Genomic DNA, 25095 nt, shown 5'->3' with positions numbered 1-25095 from the left:
AGAAGGCTCAAAACGATTATTTTTATATATCTAATTATCCGAATGTTTGTACATATTTTTATTCGCGTTAACCTTTCGCCACGTGTTCCCAAAATGAAGGAAGGCGATCGAGTATAATGGAGAAAGGGAGGAAAAAAATATTAAAAGAAAAATAACCATGCATACATATAATTGTATGAGGAAAAAAAGGTGGAGACACAGATTAGGGAGAAGGATACGTGTGGTTAGGTGGCGCCTGCATACGAGCCGGAGAAAGACTAAAAAGAGGAGGAGGGGAAGAAGCCAAGGGAGGGGAGGGGAGGAGAACGAAACGTGTGCTTCCACCCTTTTACCGCCAGGGGGTAGCGGAATCGGCGCTGGTAGCTCCGAGGCGCAGGCGTGCCGCACCCGCTTGGGTCGAAGAGAGCGCGGGGGAGCGGGAAGCGGTGCAGGGAGAGAGAGATATACACACATACACGAAGCGACGCTTGTGCTGGCGAGAAAGAAGAGTGCGGGGGAGGGGTACGAAGAAGAAGGGGGAGAAAATATAACGCTGAAATACGTCCACCATATCTCCGGTGCTGCCATACCCCCAGTAAGGAGGCCAAAGGGACGAACCAGCCGCGATGCCGTCCACTATAGCGGGCAGGTTGACGTAACAATAGGCGTTTCTACGTCATAGGGCACATAGATACGTAGATTAGTGGAAGAGAGAGGCATCCATCAAGACTGCTGAGCCGATTTAGATAGTGTTTAAAGGGAGGAGAGGAGTATTAGAAAATTTTCTCCCTTTTCAAGTCCCTTATACCGCATTCCCCCGTAACGTCTCCCGCATTGCAGCACCCAGCTCGGTTCGCCGAGGGTCCTTCGGGGCCTCGAGAGGAATGGAGGAGGACACGGCGGGTCCGTTCTTCAGGCCCGAGCTGAGGCACAGCGCGGATGACCGCGGTTCGTCCCCCCGTGCGAGTCCCGGCTCTTCCTCCGGTCTCCTCGGCGACGATGTCGACCAACACCTCCCGGACGAAGAGGAGGTTCACCACCGGTGTTCCGACGGAGCCTGCGGCGGCGGAGGCGGTCTGGGTGCACTGCCGGTCTGGGGTCAAAGGAGGTCTCCCATCTACTCAACGGTCGTCTTCCTCTCACACTTATTGCTCATCCTGTTCCTCCTCAACCTCTTCTCCTCGGCGTCGTCCTCGGGGTCGCCGGGAATGGGCTCCGGGCAGGACACGATCCACAGAGCCATGTGAGTACCCTCACGTACTACACATCACGAATTTTTTATATTAATTTCCATCAACGTTGATTTAAATATATGTAGCCATCATTAAACATAGCATTAAATATGCCATCATGTCTGGTATAGGTAGTTCTTAAATTACGACAGAGGGATATGACGACTTGGTAGCCTAAATGCCTAAACTACCCACTAAATTTAGCAATTACTTTTGTCTCACTTCACCACCGGTTTCGATACATTGTGTGCCATCTTCAGGTCAACTTGAAGGTAACGCAATATGTTTTGTTATCAAAGGATCTAAGGAACCCTGATGATAAAGGATCCGGGTTCGAATCCCGGTCAAGGCGAGTGATTTGTTTTCTCTGTGGAATTTTTGCTCGACTTAGTAACTTTAAATTTTATGGCATTTTCCCCCAAATACTTCCATTCCACTTCACGATCGGTTTCATAACATCTTGTGTTATCTTCAAGTTGACTGGAGATGGAACAAAATGTATCGAAACCGATATTGAAGCGAAATTAATGTAATTGAGAAAAATCGCCAGTAAATTTTAATTTATCAATATGCTAGAATTGCACCAGATTAAGCCGGAGACAACTGTCATACATTGATATTGGTGTACCGTTCTCCAATAAAATAAGCTAAATACGCCATTGAATTTAATCATCCCTTCTTCCACTTAAATGACGCATGAAACCAAGCGTGGTTTAATTCCTTTATATGGACCATCACGCGCTTCAAGGGTTTCAGTAAGGTGTCTCCTAAGGCTTCAACCTGGATTTGAACCTGGGGCCTCTCAGTCAGGAGCTACCCACTGTGTCAACGTGATCCCCCCTATTATGTGTATCATTGATTTAATACCCGATCCACAGGGTCGTGGGAGTACCCTTATACCTATACATGCTTTTTCTTACTTGTCGATCCACCCAGCCCTTACACAGTTTAATTTTTATCCACGCTTATTAAGGGTGAACTCCTTCAATATATCTGGGGACGCATATAATGGGGGAATAATCCCACCCCTTCCTCCCAAAATGAGGACGATTTCCAACAGTCATTTCAATTTCATGATTTTAAGGATAACGAGATTATTGAATGTGAATGCGTTGCTCACACTCGAATCGGACCATTTTTTTTACGATTAAAATCAGAGCTCTCTCAGTTCCGAAAGAAAAAAGTTTAAAATAATAATTTAAATCATAAGGACAATATTTAACGTTTCAGCTGTTATCCACCCGCCGATTGGAGCTATCATAGGTGGGTACTTCTTATCCATCTACCACTACCATCGTACTTCCATACTTCTTTTACCAATATACATTACATATTATGATATAGTATCTGGGGGATCTTGATTTAAAATTTCTTCGACTAACCGCACATTGATCTTGAAACCCCTTTCCAATAATATTTAAGCTATATACGCCACGGGATCTAAGCATCCCTTCCACCACTCAAATATCTAGTGGACCCACCAGGGTGAGCTTAATTTCCTCATAAATCGAAAAATTTTATGGTTACAGATGTTATGAACGTGTAAAAGTTTTTTATTATTACAGGCCTTGAAAAAATGTTGCAAACATTGAGTGCATACATCCATATCTCATTATCAGGTTACTCGCTATTGTCATTATCGATAAATCGTGCTCCAATGTCCTCAAGTTGTTACTTGATACGATATAGATAGGCCAACTAAGGTGTTTAGAAGGCAATGGCAGGGGCTATGTGATTAGGTTCGTCATTTTTTATTTCAAATCATAATAAAAATAATGAATACCCGATGGTTTCCATGGTGAAACAAACAGTTGTGATTGTATCACATTCCCCGTACCATAAAATATAATTGAACCAAGGGAGCTAAGCAACATTTTGCAAAAGCACGAATAATAGGTCCACGTAAGTCATTTTGTTGCTACCCTTTTTTTATCTTAACGGGAAATATTTTTATTAGAGATCGACAAAATTTCTACCCAAATGAGCAAGCTGAGATGAACCCTTGATGGCATTAGTGTAACAGCTTTCGAGGTATTGTTGTTGTCCCTGATGGTTTTAGGGAGAAATTAGTTTCTTTTTTAGACTCTGTGCAGGAACCTATCCCCATTTTTTATGCCAACATCCAGCTATTTACGGTGGTAAGCTGAGTATTCTCAAATAATTAATATTTTTAAAAATTAAATTAAAAATCCTCAATTATTAGCCCTTCATTAAATCGACACTCATTGACGGCCATGTTCTGGATGAGTAGGTACACAAAGCCTACCAAAGCGAGACTAAACCCACTATTTTTAGATTTCCACGCGAGGGCTCGACCACTTCGCTACCCAGTTAGGCAGATGTTTTCGTTTACCATAAAATCATCAACCTGATATTGTTTGGACCTAGCACACCACTAAATTCCCTAATTAGATATAATTTGCTCATTGGTCCCCTCTGTTAAATGCTTGATGTCTTGTCCTTAGAACAAAATACTGTTGCATAAATGGGATATTCTCTCTCATTTAAAGCGCGGATACTTCTCCATGGACTACAAGCGCCCCACAAAACGGGTGCGGGGTCAGGATTGTCGGAGGTACGGAGGGGAATTTTAAGGGGGAGTAACGAAGGGAGGGGGAGCAGGGTTCTCTCCTCTTCTTAGGGGAAGGAATTGTGTCAGTGTGTCCGCACTCCGGCTCTCATTTGTTTTCCCGAAGATTCGATTCGTTTTTGCGGCGTCGCCGCGTGGCCGTAATCCCGGTCGATATTCTCTGTCGAGTGTTTTCCCTCTCTCCCCGTGTAAGAGAGAGAGAGAAGGAGACAAAATGATATATATGTAGTAAAAAGCAAGCACGCGTGCATTAGATGATGCGTGCGCTGGTAGTAGGCACGAAGATTCCAGTGATACACGCTCACACAGATAGAAAGAACCAGTGGCGTAGCGAGGGGGGCGTTTAGGGGGACAAAACCCTCCTAGAGCTCAGAGTAATTTTTAATTTTAATCCATTTTACTTAATTAGATTGATATCACTAATATAATAGTGTAAGGATTAATAAAATATCCCTCAGAAACCCGTAAAACTCACCATTTTGAAACATCTTAATATTCCGCAATTTATTAATCTTGCACCTACCCCTTATCCTGGTGGGTATTCCATACCCCCACACAACTCGGTATTAGTTGCACCTAAACCCCCTCCAGCCTTAATTCCTAGCTGCGCCCCTGGAAAGAACGACATGTTATCCGTTTGAGACACGTGGCCATCATAGCTGATGCTTTGGCAACATTTATTTACATTGTTGACTCCATTTCTTGTGGGTTTTATCGCGTCTAAATTTATTCGACAATTGACAGTTTCACTACCTTTCCAACCATCGTCTTCAGGGCGAGTGCCTTATGGGAATTTTCAGAAACGGTATACATTGGCGCCACTTTTCAAACTGGAAGGTGATGGTTCATTTTCTTCTTTGTAGACGAACGAAAATTTTCTTCCGCTAACGATGAAGCGAGCGCCCATCTTATCTGCTCCTATTCTTTATTTTTTCATTATTTCAGTATGTCCTCCTTGATTAGTTTAGGATAATAATTTTAGAGATCGAATTCACTTGAGCGACGGAGGGGATGAATATCGTAAAGCGAGGGCCTAGTGTGCACCATTTTCACATGAGGTTAAAGCCACTTATTCTCATAAAGGTAGTAGTTTTACAGGGAAGTTGTTGAAATATTTTCTCATTTACCTTTACTTTGGTTTATATCCGTAAGAAGATACACACATTTTCAACACATTAATAGTACGTTCTCCTTCCCCCGTTCCTCTAATATTGTTCCAGCTCTTATTATATCAACAAAATTTAGAGTCCTTGACGACTGTAAACAAGTATCCAAGGTGACACAAAACACTGAGTCTATTATTGAAAATTGACATTTTATTATTCACTGCATTTCAATGGAAATAAGTGATCATAAAAAGTAAATTTTCATTCGTATGGTGTCCTACCTTTTCATTTCGATGGACGGACCTCGTGGTTTATTCATTTTGTATGGAGGAATAAAAAAAATAGAAAAACGCCATCGTCGCACGGAAGGGATGTGCGCCATTGTTTTTATAGTAGTACCCTTCGTCGTGGACGTGTCAGTCAGGGCGTTGACAGCATTAGGGGGGGGGAACAAGGAAGAGAGGGGACTTGAGTCTCACAGTGGAGGGATAAAAGAGAGGGGAGCGGGGTTTTAGAAAAAAAAACAAGGATAAATAAATATTTTCGCTACGGCGCTCAAGACGTCTGGTGAGAATTCCACGTGACCTCTCTCCCCCTCGCCTTCTCATTATCTTCCCTCTTCGAAACGATACGGAGAGACAAAACTCATAATAAATTAGTTTCAGCATCATCATCATCATGCAGACGAATTTTCATTTTTAAGCGTTTTGAGTGCGCCAGATATTTCCCGTAGAAATCATGCGTATCATGGAAACATGGACACTTATGAAGGAGGACGAGAAAAGACTGGAGGCGTTAAGGTGCGTTTACATTGTGTAGCATGTAATATAAACATGTTATATGTAACAAGTTACTTTTAAATTTTATAAAACATTTGTTCTATAACAAGAGTCCAGCGGAGCTAAAAATGCACAAATAACATGTTACAGGTTCAGTCCTAGCCCACCCGTCATCTGGCTATCCCCACCATGCGTCTCACCTCTTTTCTGTAACAGTTACACATTTTCCCACTTCGTGCGGGAAGCCAAAAACTTGTTATGTAACGCGAATATTTGTTTTGTAACACAATGTTACATTTAACTAATTACAAGGATTTGTAACTTTTTCGTAAAAAGTGTTATATATAACTTGTGTCATTTTCATTGTTCACCTTTTTCCTTGAAAATGACACAATGTGTTGAAACCATTGTCGGTGTTTGAGTTTTGAAATAAAAAGTGTGGAAATTACCATTTGCGTTCTTTTTCATGGATAACCTGGTATGAATTATGGTAGAAACAAATTTAGTGTCTTTTTGAAATGAGAAAAACCAAAAAAAGAGTAGGATTAGTAATGATAATTTATAAGCAGTATGATGAGTATAGCCATTTTCAACCTTGAAAATTACACAATGTGTTGAAACCATGGTCGTTTGTTGAGTTCTGAATTACAATTTGTGTCCTTTTGTCATGGATGCACTGAAACACGTTTTCCGCTGTCACATTAAAATTGGACCGACTAAGACGAAATTCATTAATACTTAATTATGACAAAGCTAAATAAAAAGTAGCTGCATAAGAGGTTATTTTCAAAATGGCGGTTCCATTCAGATAAAATTTATTAGTAACGAAAATGGTATACTTTGCTTAAAGTCTTTCTGGGAGCAATTACGGGTCGGTTTTAGTTCCTTTTGTTTTCTATTTATCAAATTAACCGTTGTAAAATTACGTCGTACCACCAAGGCTCAAAAAAGCTTATTAATAGCCCTAAATATGGTTCTTGCCTAGGCTATGGATATTACTCAGGTAACAATATCCAATTACGCACCCTCACGAAAATTTACGGGTCTGCATCATTGTTAATCACTGCGAGTTTGCTTGCGCTGCTGCAGTAAAAATTTCCCCATTTTTATACCACGCTAATCTCCCGATACCCTAGTTATTTACTAGGGCAAATAGCTAAGCTTCGTCTGTAAATCATTTATGCGATAATGATCACCTGTAATGAACTAACACCTTAAATGCAAAATCCATTAGATTGTACGCTCATGACTATTCCTTCGTTATAAGCTTATACAGAGGGCTCTGCTGAAATTTAGCGACGAGAAGCAATGCAATGTGGGTTGCATTCGTGGAGATTTTCGGAGATGGTCATAAGATTGATGAAGTAATTAATTTTCAATGAAAGAGAGTCAGAAGAAACATTTTTGGAATACATAATATTGTCTATTTTAGATGACGAATTAATCTCACTCAAACGGTGGCATTTTTTTTTCTTTATTTGTAGCGTATTAGTGGTTAAAATCTAAGCCATCATCTTGAAAATACCATGATTTAAATAGCGGGGCTTAAACAGCATTTCCCTACAACTCTTATACACATAATGATCTATTTTTCAGCCTTTTGGAAAAAAATGAGTAACCAAAGCCTTATATCGTAATAAACCCAAGTTCTAAAGCTAAAAATATGATAAATCTTCTCATTATTGCTATTAGACTATAGGTAAATATTCAGGATGAAAAAATTCATTTACCTCATTCATCGGATATTTACCGAGCTTTTAATATCCGCCCAATACTTTGCGAGAGCTAATTTAATGCCGTCAAGATTCGTTCTTGTCTTGAGATCTTACTTTTGCTCCCCTAAGGTGTTGGATTAACTTTGCGGCATCTATTAAATCTCTTTTTAATAAAGACGCAAAAGAGATATTTTTGATGCTGCATTTGATGTCATTCTTTATTTTTGATGCTGCATTTGATGTCATTCTTTTTTTTCTCTCTCAAATACATTTTTTTAATATTTCCAACATCGTGCAATTATACTATCAACATTACAATAGTAATTTATAACATCAAACAATACAAAATCATGCAACAATCGAAATAAATTTTATTAGAATTTACACCGCACAATTACTTGCTCATGTTTTTAGGTGCATACTTTGAAGAAACCTTATTTTCCATGAGATATTTACCTGGCCCTCATCAATTGCGTGAATGATATTCAAACATACTGATGTTATACATCGGCGTGCCCAGAATCAAAACTGGGGGGGGGGAACTAGCTGTGGTCGTTCAGGTTGTAACTTCTTAATGAAACCAAAATTTTAAGGGAATTGTTACGGCAATTTATTAGTTTTTATAATTATTTACTTGAAAAAAATAATGATTTTTATTTTAGTTCCATATCTTATACAAATATCATTTTTAATTAAAAGGAAAATTTGTTCATAACTTTTGTTTTGAACTAAATTTTCCTTTTGGAATTTTCGCTTCTAGGGCGGTATTTGCCTCCCTTCTGCCCCCCGCAATGTAATTCCATGATGTTATAGGCAAATTCATGGAAATAAACGTCATTTATTAATATATTTATATTTTTTATTTCTATTTATTATTTATATATTTTTATTTTTATTATTCTTTATATTTTTACCTGGCCCACAGCAATCGTCAACACTTTGCCGGTGCTAATTTAATTGCGTCAAGAATTTTCGCATTCGTGCCTTTGAGAAGATCCTACTTCTGACGCCCGTCGGTCTTGAATTAACTTTGCAGCAGCGACGAAGGAAGAGCACTTCGTCAGTCACGCGAGCGAAGACGAACACGTGGTGAATATCGACGTCATTGTTCCAACGATCGAGTATCGAGGATTTGGCATTGTGACGCAGCGGCTCGCCACGACGAGGAAGGGGGTGAGAAAACAAAGAAGGAAATGGTTGCGAGAGCCAGTATAATGCCATTAAAACGAACGCGATTGATTTTTTTTGCTGCGCTCTGTTCGAGAAAGCTTGAGGAGGTTGGTTGTTACCCACCCTCCTCCTTGCTAAAGGTCCCGCTTGAAGCCATGGCCAACGAACACCGTCCTCAATACCCTACACAGACACTCAGCCCCTTTTCTCGCTTCCACATGCCTAACATAACAACGGCAGAGCCTTCCATTTTGCCCACCACCCACGCAACAATGATGCAAATCGTTATCGCCCGTTTTGTTATCCTGGAACGTTCTAGAGAAGGAGTACCGGGTAAATATTCAAATTGACATCGTCAAGTTCAAAGACGGATTCGTGGCCTTGCTTTGTACTACTTGTATTAGTTAATTTAATTTTTCTTCGTTCGGGTTAACACGTTCTTCTATGATACGCGATTGCCGCTATGAATTTATATTTAATTTTATTTATTTTTTAACGTAGAATGTTGCGATGGAATTCTATTCTATTCTAATAATTCTGATTAGTGCATATAAAATACAAAATATTTATAATTATAATGGCACTGAATATATATCAGTAATCATCCGTTACTAATATCTGTAGGCGGCAGTGGCGCAGCGAAGGGTTTTTTTTTGGGGATAGACCCCCCCCCCAGAGCTCAGAGAAATTTTTAAGTTTAATCCATTTTACGTAATTGGATCGGTATTACCTATAGTGTTAGGATTAATCAAATATCCCTCAGAAAGCCATAAAACTCGCCATTTTGAACCATTAGTTTTAAAGATTTTCTGGAGGAGGGGCCACGCAGCTCCTGCTTACCCTGGCGGGTATGCAATACCCCTACACCCCTAAGAATTAGTTGCGCCTAAAACCCCGTCTAACCTTAATTCTTAACTGCGCCGCTGGTAGGGGATCATATACATTTTTTAAATAAATTGAGAAGTTGGGAATCTATGAACCAAATTAATCAAACATATTTTCATTCTGGTGTGCCATTCCTTCCCTTCAACTGACGGCTCTCCCTGAACCAGTGAATTAACCAGAACTTAAGTGACGTCACAAGCTCACAAAAAAAGGCGGAAACCATGCTGTTTTCTCTTTATTTAAAACTTAAGAACCAACCGTAGTAACGAATGAACCAACGTCTGCGATAGAATATAATGAGGTACTTCTTTGAAATCTTTGGCAGAAGACGGAATTATTTCATTGGCCACATCAGGAGACGCGATGGTCTAATTAATATTATCCTTTAGAATAGAACATAAAGTTATTGTCCGTGGACGCCGTCGTCCACTGAGTATATACAACAAAGTACAGTGCTGATTATCCAACGAGCAAAAAACTAACAAGCATAGGTATGGGCGTACCCAGCGGGGCGGAAGGGGGGGGCAGTTAACCCCCCCCCCCCCAGAAGCGAAAATAAATTTAGTTCAAAACAAAGGTTATGAAAAAATTTTCCTTTTGAAGAAAAATGATACTAGTAAAATACTACAATAAAAATCATCATTTTTTCAAGCAAATAACTATAAAAACTAATAAATTGCTGTCATAATTTCCTTAAAATTTTGGTTTCATTAACCTTTTCTGTGCAAAAAAAGTTACCACTTGAACGACCACAGCTAATTTTGCCTTTTCCCCCCTCCCCCCCGAGTTTTCATTCTGGGTACGCCCATGATTATAGATCCCCCAGAGGGCGGATGGTCCTGGGCTGATCCCATGCCCCCCCCCCCCCCCCCAATACCTCATTCAACCAAATTACCGTTACGCCCGTTAAACCAAGTTACGCTGCTGGGCGCTTCCCTTTGACGAGTGCCGCTAACAATTTAATATGATTAGGATTCTTGCCCTTGGCGTCGGAATGGTGAGAGTAACAGACATGCAACTTCTAGTTGATGGAAAAATGTTTATTCACAGTAAAAGGGGAGTATTCTGGTGAGGAAAGTGACAAGAGGTACCAGTTAATGGGTTTAATACGCTAAAGACTTAAGGTGAAAAGGTCTTACCGGTAAGCTGAACCGACCTCGAATGACCAACCTCCAACGACCAACAATCAACGACCGACCCACAATGACCAACAAGCGATGACCGACCGCAATACTAGCCGTGCTTGTCAATGCATATGGTCTGCCATGTATTGTCCGCGCAGGAGGCGGAAGAGGAGAAGAAGTTGGAAGTTTCCATAATCAGAAAATATACAGGAAAAGTCCGGGAGACGCAAATAATTCTTGTCTCACAGGAAACGGCTGAGGCCATTGTGCAAAAGGTCGAAAGTGAAACTATATTTACTTTCTCGGAGAAAAATAAATGGAAAACAAAAATGGAAATAAAAAAACGGGGAAATCTTCCGCTACCGAAGTGATCGAAAACAATCCCTAAATAATCCCGGTCACAACAATTGGTACTAATCCTGGCCACAAAAATACTATTCCCGGTCACAACAGTACTAATCCCGGTCACTACGATACTAATCCCGATCACAACAATACTAATCCCGGTCACAACAATAATAATCCCGGTCACAACAATAATAATCCCGATCACAACAACGCCCATGGGCGTGGGTGAGCGCAGCTAAAATCTTGGAAGTGAAGGGATATATTTTTCAGGAAGAGCATCATTGGTTCGACTTCCTCCTTCATTCACTCTAACCCCGGTAAAACAATCAAGGACTCTCCCGCTGAATATTTCATCGCTGACGGAGAGAGGGAAGTCTGGCGGAGAGCACGCCACTCACGAATTAAAGTTAAAAAGGGCGGTGCTAAAAGTTAAGGGGCGGAATCGTACGTGGAATTCACGTGGCCTCGAAATCTCTCCAATACCGAGAGCGAAAAAGATTGAATTAGAAATCCAGATTATAAGATTATTACGATGTCTTCTAACAATAATAAAGTAAAAAATAAAAATAATTAATGATAATTATAATTTTTTGTCCACACAAATATAAATTTTAAGTAATACATGGCTGCAGGAACATAGGTACCCCTTTGGAGTTAACACTCTGTTTTGAAGTTGACGACTACAATTAGAGTGCTTTGGTACATATTACTCAAAAAATGTTACCATGCTGAAAGTACATATAAAATATGAAATCGCCAACCAAGACAATCATTGCATCTCATTCCATTCATCACCATACCTCATTCATCTATGCAAATGTGAAACTTCATCATGAGCAAACAACCACATCTTTTCCCTTTTGCAATACCTGTATTTATTCTTTTCGTCAGTTATGTATTTTGGTAACTCTCAGTAAATTTAGTCGTAAATTAATTAAAAAGAAGAATTAATCTTTTTACTTATTAATTTACATCTGAATTATTTTTCTTTCTTCATTTTATAATTGTAAAAAAACATTGTAATAACCTTTTGTGCCTATTTGTAATAAATTTATGCACTCATATTCATTCATTGCCCAGATGAAGGTGTATAAATGTACCGAAACGTTGACAAAAATTTGGATTTAAATTATTCAAGACCTACACTCCAAGACACTTATGAACAATAATAATATTCTGTTAGAATTTAGAAAACAATTTAATGAGAAAATTCGGAAGTGCAAACCACTCGAATAAAATGGAAGAACTTAGGAATCAAGAAAAATTAACATGCGTAATGCAGGTGTCGTGTGAGGATTGTGTCGTGTAAAAGGATTACGCAACATCAACATCGTGTGAATAGCTAAAAATTCGGTACTATGGTTACTAATGGTAATTCGATGTTCATTTTTAAAATCAATAATAATAATAAATTCGTTTGTTCGTTTATTTGATGCGGCCATTATTAAATAATAATGACCGCAGGATGTCTTCGTATGTTCATGGTAATCGGATGGTAATTCGATGTTCATTTTTAAAATCAATAATAATAATAAATTCGTTTGTTCGTTTATTTGATGCGGTCATTATTAAATAATAATGACCGCACGATGTCTCCACTTTTGGAGGTAGTTCGTTAACCATAATATGATATTGTTTTTCTACGTCATCTAGTGAACTGGAAATCAGTTAACTTGATTATTGGCGTTTTTGAAAATGGCCTTACTCATCAATATAAGCATCCTCGTCACGTAAATTAGAAATTCAATGGTATTAGAGACGGTTATAGGCTAGTTAGAGGAAGCTAGAGGTGCAAAAACTGACGTTAAAGGTCCAAGTAATTTATCTTCAAAGTCACGACATTTTTGGTTCATCGATTCGCGCACGATAGTTAGGCTATATCGATCGATCGAAATATCGTGTACGCAATATGTTGGTGGTGGAAGGAGAGAGGCAGGAAGAGGGAAGTCGCGTCGGGATGATGAAAAGGGGATCCCCGCGTATCAGGGACCTCGATCCCTAGCAACCGACCCTTTCTCCAAAACCCCTCCCAATATCTTCACACGCCCCGGTCTCGTCACCAGGGATTTTATCCCGCGCTAGTCACGCCGGTCGGGAGGAGGGAAGGAATAGCCAGTTTTACACGTCCTAGTATAAGGCTGTAGCAGTAGATCCAATACGCAATCTCGCTACTATTACCAACACAGACGTCTTTTAAGTTTTCCATTACACTTCGTGATGGCGAAGAACTCTGACTGATTTAATAGGGTAGTTTCCTTAATCAACGAAAACGAAAGGCATTGATTGCGATTCGTTGCCCACCATTAGTGTATTCATAATATACAAATTATTTGGTTTTACAAATCCCAATTTAGACGAATGGCAATGGTCAATTTTAACCGCATTTGAAAAAGTCCACATTGGCGCCCATGCGATGTCACTCCACGTGACGTCACTTGGACCTAGTTTCTATACGAGTAGATAGGAGTTTTACATCGTCTGAGATTACCAATGCATGCATGAGGCACAGAGCTCAGGGAAACATGTCTTAATAATCACCTATTAAAACTGCCTAAGGTCGGAAAGTTTTTTTCGTTTGATAAGGTATTAATAATCCTTATTTAATCCAAGCGCTACCTGCTAGCAGGGTACTCTGCTACCTGCTAGCAGCCTGCATCGTATCAGCGCTCAAAGACTCGCCCCATGGTCACCTCACACCGCGACAGCGGGACCCAGAATGACGTCACACGGGCTTTTCCCAGCATTCATACTTAGCGGTCGCGTTTTCGCGCGATTGAAATTTTTCACTTTTCATGTAATCGCGAAAAACAGATATCGTCATTTAAAAATCTAAAAGCGTGAAATACGTACTCCAGGAGTAATTATCTTTCGATTTAGGCATTAAAAAAATAATAGGAAACCACCCTATTGTGATGGTATAGGAAGGAAAGCGAAATAAATGGCATTTTGAAAGAAAAAAAATAATCTCCTTTTGTTTGTTAGAAAATCATATCTATTTTTGGCTTACCCTAGATCCCTAACACGTAATAAATTGAAAAAAAGCGATCTTTATTGTTATTCTTTGTGAATTACGTCAACCTCTGATGACCGACGTGGCGAAAACCGGGAAGATGGAGACAAAGCCACGGAGGGCTAGGAACCAATATCATTCTTTGCATGGGTAATCAGATCAACGATTTCCGTTTGCGATGCATTAAGAGTCACCGAATCCTACTGCGTTCAGGCCGTTTTACACGGTACACGGAATTGCGCAATCTGACGTACGTGCGAAGGTGCAATCAAAATTGCGTCGTGTAAAGCGGTGAATTCCTAGAACACATTCGAGAATGCGTGGATGCGAGACGGCAAAATAGCCCCTGTTCTAATTTCGTTCATGTATTCGCGCAAATCCACGCCATTTTAGAAGCTAATGCAGCGCTAACCTGCGCAATTCCGTGCCCCGTGTAAAACGGCCTTTCAGAGTTGGACTGCTACAACTTCTCAAATAGATTTACTCAAGACCTCAATTGATTCGTGCTTTCTTCCCAGTGCTTAATAGTCGCTGTCAACTCGTACGAGTCGAGCATAAAAGTCGACTTCAACGAGCAATCAAGGCTTCATGGACCTCGACCCCTCGCAATCGACCCTTCCTCCAAAATAAAAAAAATATCCTTCCAAATTTTCACACGCCTCCTTCAGGTCACCAGGGATTTTACCCAGTCACGTTTGACGAAGCGAAGAGGGGAGGAATAAGATATCGCTGCGGTCGTCGATATCTGAGAGTGTGTGTGTGTTGGGAACACGTTATCGTTTTAGACGGACGATGTTAATTCATCGATCCAGACCCGCATCAAAAGAAGGATACCATGTAGGGAGGAACGTGCCCAATGGTCCGCTTTTTTCCCTCTAGTATTTCTCTCCGTATGAATTCCCTCAATCTTCCTCTCTCTTTTTCCATCGATCATGAGGCGCGAGGCGATAAATCTCGGCAGACACAGAGAGGAACGGCCCTTAAATAACGAATTTGCGGTCCGTAGCGATGGGAAAATTGATGCGAGCGAGGATTATCAATCCGCCCCATCTCGGGAAACGCCGTGAAACATTACGCTACGTCACATGACGGAATGAAATTGCGTAAAACATTCAGCAACCACAGCTTCAAAACCGTCCGTACAGTCTGGAAATCGAGAGAGAAATCGATGCTGAATTTCTTATTCATTGAAAACGGGTTGCATTTTTCTCAAAGCACAGTTCTCGTGCTTAAGGAGTAGGTTAAAAAGATAAGAAAAAATCAATTTAAAATAAAATTAGTGGATAAGTATTAAAAGAAAATAAATATGGCACTTTTCCACAGGTTTATTTAAAGTACGACGCGTTTCAATTTTTAGGTCATAAACAAGTACAATCCTTGCAATCATTATGATCACGTGAAATGGTTTGATTTTTTTCCGCCGTCATTTTAACGATCGCTAGAGCTGGCCCTGGGAAGGGATGGAAAAAAATGATCACGTGTTTTACCAGTGTATTAGTGTATTTTATCGTGAATCGGTATGAAACGGTATTATCTTTCGTTAACATATTTAAGTGGTCATTGGCTTCTATGCATACTGAAATTGCCCATTGTTGCTAAGATGGCCGAACGACGTTTGTGTTCTCTAGACTAGCCTGAATCACACGATCATTTTTTTTCGTCGCGAAAGTGATCACTATCGCGATAACGACGCAAAATGATAGTCGCCGGCAATTGTTTTTCGCGATCGCGATGAGGATCGCTATTTTTCATCACTCGTCCGGTCGCTTTTTCCGTCGCTAAAACCGTCACTAAAACCCCATATCAGCCAATCGGAACGCATTCCCCCATGGAGCGATTGCAGCGCAACGTTTGACAATTGTGGGAACGACATAAATAAACAAACACGCTATATAATTTCGCGATGTGGGTCCTATGACAACGAGCTGTGATATTGGAAATGATGTGAAAAGCGACGGCGGGAGTGACCGTGTGATTCAGAAAAATGATCACTAAAGCGATTGCTTTTCGCGACGGGAAAAGTGATCTCGATAGAGATCACTTTCGCGACGAAAAAAAATGATCGTGTGATTCAGGCTTAAGATAAATCACGATAGTTGGCGTCGGTGGCAGCTGAGTGAATTTCTAGCCAATCAACACATACTTTACGGGCTTCAATTCCGCTTGGGTTTCACGAAAAATCATAAAATATTTCCCGAAATTCGCAAAATAAATAATAAATTTCGTCTTTTCACATATTTACTTTAGCCTATTTGTAGCTTAACCTAATCATTCCATTGCGCTTGAACTTAAGTCATGTAAGCGTATTCGAGTACCTGTAGGATGCTGTAAGCACAGGAACAAAACTGCGGAAGCTATGATATTTGTGCATTTTCTTAAGTGAAAGTAGTTTGGGAAATATTTATCCTTAACGCAATCCAGAATGTTTCTCCCTGTACTAATACTCTTGTTATTGCCATATTTACTCATTAATTTGGTTAAGACCTTTAAATTTTCGGATCTAATTCACCCCATAAAAAAACTTTTTTGAGATAAATTTTATGTTGATTTCCTAACCTCATAACTTTCGTACCAATGATATTTTTGGCTTTTTATGGTATTTGATATGATGCTGCTAAAATGTACACGTAAAAACGGGAGAAAAAAGTTTTTTCGGAAAGATTTACCGTGGCAACCTGACGGGAGAAATGTGGTTCGTGTTAATTGTGTGGACATTAAAAAAATGAAATATTTTTCATAACGTAGGGGAGATCATAAAATCGATTAAATGCGAGCATTTTCTGAGCGTGATTTACAACGATCAGGCATGTGTTATGCCTGTATAATTTTTTTCCCGGAGGAAATTGTTATGACTGCGTATTTATTGCAAGAAAATTTATTTTAAAATTTATAACATGTGGGGAGAGACTTTTAGTGCTCAGGGTTGAAATCAAAGCATTAAAAAAATAAGATATACGAGACCTAATGAATGTAAATAGTATTTACAGCGGTCATGTAAATTATCGTTTAAAACTCCTAGTTCATTAATTACCAAACCTTAATTCCTGATCACGTTACTAACGGATGAACGCATTCATATCACGATTTTTGCTGTCAATAAGTAGAGACGAATAGTTTACTCGACTGTCACACTATTTACAGTTTGCCGAAAGATAATTTATTTAAAAAATAAATAAAAACTCGGGCTGAGAATAATAATTTTTTAAGATTCCGAGCACTGATTTCAGGGCGATAAAATTTAATAAATCGCATGGCGCTGTAAAGTAAAAAATACGAAATGTTGCGCGTATCATTTTTTTATATTAGTATCTCATTCGGAGCCTGAAGGTAAGTCGTAACAATATCCAGCGAATATACGGCTATATGGAGGAACCGTGGTTGTAAATTAGGGAAAACGATAGGAACAAAACCTGAAATAGGCGTGAAGAGATTATTTCAGACTTTTTAATGCGAATAAGGATACTCATGTGGACGCATACGACCCCCTTGACCGATACTCATTGTTGATAGATAGTTCGCGTAGAAATTATCTTGTAATTTTCAGGACAACCAGAGTATACCCTGATCAAAAATTGCCGGTGACTAAAATATAAGAAAAATTAGATCTGAGAAAATAATTTATAAGTACACTTTTCAAATTTGAAAGAGGGGATAGTGTTGACTACGGGGTGCCTTATAAACTATAAAATTTTAATATGACTGCATAATTAGTAATACGCATGGAGGTGACCGTAATACACCAATTTAGGGAGGGGTGCGCATTATTAATTAAGGTGGGATAGATAAATTTGAGAGAATCACGTGATATTTAGATTATCTGAGTAATGTGTTGGAGAAAAAATAACACAGCAGTGAATATTCCGAAAGGAACAAAGCTGTAATAAAGGATGAGTTTACCAACACTAAAGTGCTGATTCCAGCCGGAGTAGTTGTAAGATACTGACGCTATTTCCAGGATGACTTTAATGCCTTGATGATTAATCGTTTCATATTTGAGTGCTGTGTGCACTGTATATCGAGTTGAAAGTACTGGTGCCATTCTTCGCACTGAAACCTTCGTGACCAGTGTGTGTCGTGTTAGGTCACCGCAGACTCTATCCAATAGGGCTACATGAAGGAGACCCTATTTCGTTCCAAAGGAGCTAGATTTATGTTGCCACTTGGGTTGCAGTTTAATCGGTTTTTGAAATGTCCGCAGAGCGGCGTTAAGGTTTGAGTGAACACAAAGCCTCTAGATTGCACTCTTGTTAATATCTTCTAACCAATAGGGTGGTTTCCTATTCTTTTAATTGCCTTAATCGAAAGATTATTACTCCTGGAGTACGTATTTCACGCTTTTAGATTTTTAAATGACGATATCTATTCTTCGCGATTAAATGAAAGGGGTAAATATTTCAAGCGCACGAAAACGCGATGGCTAAGTTAGAATGCTGGGAAAAGCCTGTGTGGCGTCATTCTGATTCCGGCTGCCGCCGTGTGAGGTCTACTTGGTGCGAGGCTATGAGCGCCGCTACGATGCAGGCTGCTAGCAGGCAGCGCTGGGCTTAAATAAGGATTATTATTACCCTATCAAACTAAGGAAACTTTCCGACCATAGGCAATTTTAAAAAGTGATTATTAAGAGATGTTTCCTTGAGCTCTGTGCCACATGCATGCATTGGTAATCTCAGACGATGTAAAACTTCTGACTACTCGTATAGCATCTAGGTCCCTGTGACGTCACGAGGAGTGGCTTCGCATGGGCGCCAATCTGGCCTTTTTCAAATGAGGTTAAAATTGACCATTAACATTCGTCTAAACTGGGATTTCTAAAACCAAATAATATGTATATTATGAATACACTAATGGTGGGTAACGAATCTCAATCAATGCCTTTCCTTTTCTCTGACGAAGGAAACTATCCTATTGTCGCATATGCTTCCACTATGGGGAAGACGGTGTCCCCTTGAGTCCTAAGCCTGATACACGCTATCATTTTTCCATCCCTTCCGAGGGACAGCTCAAGCGATCGCTTCAATGATTATTGAAAAGTGACCGTTTCACTCAATCAATTCCCGCGATGGTCTTGGGATGGGAATCCCATCCATTCTCCCATCGCTCGGCACGTCCCTTTTTCCGTCGCTGAAATCATCGCTGGCACCGTCCTTCAGCCAATCAGGACGCACGGCCGCTAACAGTGATTATAAGGCACGCCTGGCTTTTAATTGAATCACAGTTGTATTTGCGGAATAAATGACGAAATAGGGACGGTAGGAATCGCCGTGTGATTCTGAAAATGATAGGTCGAGCCGTAGGCGGGTTTAGGGGAGGGAGGGCACGGGGGCACGTGAACCCCCCTCCCCCAGACACTGAAAAAATAGACAAGATTTTTATTACGGTTATTTTATTTATTTATTTAAGGAGTTGCTCACATACAGCATTTCTGCCAATTTATAGTGACGCAGTAACAAACAGAAAATTTTAACATAGAAAATCTGAACAAAGAGTAGAGGCATAAGATAGTAAAGAACAAAATAGAAGGCACGAGGGGAGGGAGGTGGAGAGGGAGGTTTATTTATTAGCCGAGGAATGGGACATGGCGAGTTTGACAAATGAGTTTAAGGGCAGAAAAAAACCGATCAATATTGTCTGGTAATGAATTGAGCAGGGAGCAAAGGCGGTGTTGGAGTGAGTGCTTAATGAGGGATAGTATAGGGATAGGCGTAAGGAGGAAGGAATGTGTACGAATGAGTCGGCAAGGCACTCTGAAATTAATGGATGAGAGCAAATCAGGACAATCAATGTGTGAATTTAGAATATTGTATACAAGTTTTAAGTCTGTTTTAATCCTTTGTTGGGAGAGATCAGTCATTGATAGAGAAGATAGGAGTGAGCTGGTGGACATCATTACATTCGTTCTGTTTTGTGTATTACGGAGCCTCAATCATTTAGTTTCAGAGTAATAACTTCCTTATCAAAATAAAGATAAATTTTCGTACAGTAATCGTTTTATGATCTCAAATACGAGAGGACTGTTTGCCTGTCAGACCCCCCCCCCTCCCAGAGAAAAATCCTAGTTGTGCCCTTGGGTTGAGCGATCATACTTTTTGTGCCTAAAAGCCTATCCCGTAAGCTATCATTCTGAGTGATGGGACAAATGATGGTGCGATTCAGGGTTTATAGGGAAATGGGCGAATAGCATCTTTTCTAAACGTTTATTGAACGTATGAAAATCATCGGGCATCCACTAGTCCACAATTTAATTTGAAGTTGATTTTTTTCTTACATAAGAAAGCGGGTTTAAAATTAAAGTAATATTCATTGCCAATTGAGTATGGAGCGACCGTTAGAATAAGTGAGTTAAGCCGCATGGGAGCTGCAAACTTTACAACGCAGACAGCATGCGGGTCCAGGGTCTCCCTTATAAAGCCGGCCGCAGCTCTAGTGAAAGGTATCCAGGGCTCACCGGAAAGTTCTGGAGCCGTTACAAATCACGGGATCTCGACCTAAAACCCGAGGAGGACACAAAGGAATTAGCCCGCACTTCCACGCCATAAAACGTGTGAGAACTCTTTCCCACACCACGAGGGGTGTAATAGGTTGCGACCCCCCTTTCGTCAGGCGCCCCGATAGGACGGAATTGGAGTCAGAAAAGGTCAGAGAAAAATATTGCATCGTAGGATTGCCCGAAAAAGAGGATGGTGGGATATCACTTTCAAAATGAAGACAAACTCATCATTGCATTGCTACATTTCTATTGCTGACGACTTCATTCGGATGGGAAGAGGTTGATCTGAAAAGTGAAGCATATTACGTCCTTTGATTAAAATTTCAAAAACATTCCCTCCTAATAGCATCGAGTAATAGCATTCCCTGTCTTATTTTCCGGAAATTTCATTTCCAGAGCATCCGCTGCCTAGTACGAGGGCCGCTTTTTTCAAGCTCCGATGGGCCATGAGCAGAAGACGAAATGATTGATTAAAAATTATTTCATTGCTAAATATTGAGCACACTTGTGGTGTCCTTTCGACATAATGGCCTCGGTAATTGAGGAATTTGTCATGCCTGTGAATAAGCTTTATTATACCTTCTTCATAGGATGTTGCCGCCAATGACTTCTAATGATTTTTACCTTTATTCTGAAGCTCAACGCCTATTTATAAATGCTTCCATCCTGGCCATATATTCATTACGGCGTAAGATACAAGTCACACGGCACTAGGTCGGCATTGCACGGCGGGTGATCGAAAACGTCCCATTGAAATTGCTCAAGGAGCTGTTGGGCTGCATCAGCGCTGAGATGACGGGTGTTGTCATGGATCAGAGCACTTCCAGATGTCAGCATATCTCTTCTTTTGTTTTTGATGAGAACGGACGTAACGTTTCACTCTCTAGCCATAGTGCATTAAAAAAAATTCTCTTTTATCGGGGTAAAGGTCAAGACAAGTCAATGCTGAAGCCATTCGGAGAGTTTTTTTGGCTCTCTCTCAGCAGTGCACACTTGGTGGGAGAATGAATTGAGGAAGTGTAGTTAATGGCATTGCTACTAATCTTAAACTAACAACTTATGGTCAGAAATTACTTGAGCGTGTGGTGCGGAGGGTGCGCAGTTGCCCTAGTTGCGCAGTACCCGCCTTTCGCTTGTATGGTGTTTTTGCTGAGCTACCGGAAGTTATAAAAAAACGTATCACGTAATTGTAAAGTTCCAGCTGATATTTCCAGGTTTTTCGAGGGAATTACTTTGTTTTCCTGAGCCCTATCCAGCCCTAAGATTACGAATTTTTGGTGATTTTTTGCTCATGGGGTAGAAATTTCTTACGACAAGATTAAACGTCTTATTGAAATAATATTTTTCATGAAACTTCACATCTACGCAGTGAATCGTATTAAATAGGTGCTAGCATATTTTATTGTCCTGATTAAAACCCTAAGTACAATAAGCCTCTCTCTACATGTTATAAATTTCAAAATATATTTTCTTGAAATAAACAGTTCGACAGTCAACTAAACCATTCGCCTCTAATTATTTATCGCCGCAAATGCACTTTGAAGGCGTTTATCCGCTAGGTACGCGGTCTGGATTTAAGGTTCGACTCTAAAAGAAATGATACTTTAAATGAAATAATAAACTAATGGACCAAATCGTATTTATATTTATTAGGTCTGGAATATATTTTATTTTTTATTGCCCTGCTTAGTACACGGAGCGTCAAAAGTTTCCCTCCACATGTTATAAAATTTTAAAATATATTTTCTTGCAATAAACACGGCGCAATTAAAATTTCCTCCGATCAAATTTTTTACAGAAATTGCGCATGGCAGATCATTGTAAATCACACGCAGTAAATGTTCGCAATTCACTGATTTTATGGTCTCCCCTACATTGTGAATTTTTTTTAATGTCCACAAAATTAACAAAAGCCTCATTTCTCTCGTCAGGTTGACAAGCAGAACCTTTCCGTAAATTTTTTCTCCTTTTTTTGTATATATTTTAGCTGCAGCGATAACGAATTCCATAAAAGCCAAAAATATAATTGGAACGAAAATTATGAGTTTCTCAAACTTACATAATATTTACCTCGACAAAGAAGCGGAATCGATTTTTCTATTTGAACATTCATTTCTTAGATCTTTCGTGATGAAGTATTCTGTTTTAGGTGGCATTTAACGAATTTCGATCTCTCAATGGTCAATTGGCGTCAGGAATACGACAAAATAATGTTCATTATCGCCTTAAAGTTTTTTTTTCTGTGGACTGGCTAACTTCTACGGCTATAAAAACGAGTCACAGACCCCCGTAACAAGTTTCTGGAAACGTGCCAGTAACCGCCTATTTAGTCCAGGAAATGAAGCATTTTGGCTTGCAATTTTTTCAAACTGAATCGATTTTCTTGAAATTTTCACAATAAGTAGGGAATATATCAAGAATGAAAATCTATATCATGCCGACGGGCGCTTTTACCCTGGGGGTGGTTTCCACCCCATCTCGGGGGTGGAAATTTTTAATTATATTTTGACCACAGGAATCGATAGAAAAATACATTCTAAGAATAAAATGTTCTTTCAATTTTTTGCGTAAAATTAATATTTTTCAAGTTATTTGCGATTGAAAGTAACAGTTTTTTGACGAAAAAATCAACGATTTTAATCGATTATAGACAAATAACTTGAAAAGTATTTATTTTATTAGGAAATTGTGAATTACAAAACTGTAGCTTGTAAAAAATTTAATAAAAATCTTATTTTAGATTTCCTTTATGACCAATTCGGACCGAGCTACAACTTGTTGATGGTTATCTATTGTTTGTCATACGCTAAATTTGAAAGATTCAATACTAAATAGCGGGTAAAATGTAATTTTCGAGGAAAAATTATGTAATATGTTTTAAAGTGTTTTTAAAAAACTTTCTTGTAATGAGAAAAAATATTTTTTATCATGAAATTTGAGCGAGTTATGATTAAAAATAAGATCAGTCCCTACTTTTTTGTACGAAAAAATCAGTGAAAACAACTCCTTATTACCACGCTAGACAAAATTGATCAATGCCCTTCAGTATTTCTCTTTATTTAAGTATTGTTAATTGATCCTAGAAGTTTTTTTAATTTACAACTCTAAATTTTGAAAAAATTGAAGGAAAAAGTGAAAAGTCATTTTTTACAATTTCGTTAAAAATGCTCTTTTTTTCAAAATAACTCCAAAAAAGCTGGAGATATGAAAAAAATGCACGAGTGATAAATTGTAGCTCCTTTATTTTCAAATATTTTGGTGTGTTTAAATTTTCTATATAATAAATATTTGGTGAGATATTGATAGTTAAAACCTCTATTTCCAAGGGAGCTCCACCTTATTTAAACCCTTAAATCCCTCCCCTTTCAAAATTAATGACTCGAAAAAAATTTAATTCGCATGACCTTGTAGTCAGTAAAAACCCTACAAAATACAATTTAAATGAACTTTCTATCATAAAAAATAAAGGAGCTATGTTTGAAATACCAATCAAATTTATTTTCGAAAAATTCGAAATCCACAATTCAGAGCATAATATTCCTCATAATCAGCATATACTTTGTGTACTTTACGTTAGAAGCTAACGATTCACTCAAATTTGCTACAAAATAAACACACATACCCATAAGATGTATATATACATACACATATGTGAGTATGTGTGCTCTCGCTCACAGTGACCTGTGAGCATGCATGTGGTGGGAAGACTGGAAGCCATACAGTCTCCGTTTGATTGTGTTTCATGTAATGTCTACATAAATGTACATTTATTTGTTTATGTTACCATTACGAAGTTTGTTCTGTTTATCCTATTGTTATACCTTTTCTGTGCTGTGATTAAAATCATGAGAGAAAAAAGTGAATACATAATGAAAGGAGTAAGAAAGTGAATAACAAGATACAATGTGATACATAATTTTTATTTTTAGGGTAAATAATTTTTTTTGCATTAACCCCCAGTAAGGGTTGATGATTATGGGTTGAAACACCTTAAAATTATTTTTCAAACATAAAAAAATAATTATACATATAATTTGAACTAAATTTTACACGTATTTAGCATTAAAAAATAACTTTTTAAGTTTCAGCTTTTAGGGGTAGTTTTCACCCCTAAAAAATTAAACGCGCCCTTCGGCATAATATAGATTTTGAAGATCGGGGTATGATTAGTCTAATCCGAAATATTTTTGCAAATCGATTCGGTTTGAAAAACATTTTTAAAGGAGGTATGATTAGTATAAACACAAATTTTTATGCAAATCGATTCAGTTTGAAAATTCTTTTTTACATTAACCCCCAATAAGGGTTGATTATTATGGGTTGAAACACCTTAAAATTATTTTTCAAACATAAAAAAATAATTATACATATAATTTGAACTAAATTTTACACGTATTTAGCATTAAAAAATAACTTTTTAAGTTACAGCTTTTAGGGGTAGTTTTCACCCCTAAAAAATAAAAAGCGCCCTTCGGCATAATATAGAATTTGAAGTAGGGGGTATAATTAGTCTAATCCCAAATTTTGGTGCAAATCGATTCAGTTTGAAAAAATTGCAAGGTTTTTCACTTTTATGAGCTTCATTTCCTGGACTAATTTGCCTGAGCGCACAGTGGTCGGAAATCGAAAAACGCCGGACAAAAGTCCGAAATGGCTTTTTTTGAGGTAGG

General features: G+C 38.9%; 1 protein-coding gene across 1 annotated transcript in view; it reads left to right on the top strand.

The window, feature by feature from the left end:
* Nucleotides 1–487: 487 nt before the first annotated feature.
* Nucleotides 488–25095, top strand: part of LOC124157414 (voltage-dependent calcium channel subunit alpha-2/delta-3) — a 164528-nt gene continuing 139920 nt past the window's right edge. The window contains exon 1 of the mRNA XM_046532110.1: nucleotides 488–1222. Within this exon, the coding sequence (XP_046388066.1) occupies nucleotides 864–1222 (359 nt within the window). The 5' untranslated portion in view covers nucleotides 488–863. The remainder of the gene's footprint in view (nucleotides 1223–25095) is intronic.

Source organism: Ischnura elegans, chromosome 4 (assembly GCF_921293095.1).
Source record: "Ischnura elegans chromosome 4, ioIscEleg1.1, whole genome shotgun sequence".
NCBI lineage: Eukaryota > Metazoa > Arthropoda > Insecta > Odonata > Coenagrionidae > Ischnura > Ischnura elegans.
The sequence above is the reverse complement of the archived record's forward strand: the minus strand, read 5'-3'. Positions and strand labels throughout refer to the sequence as shown.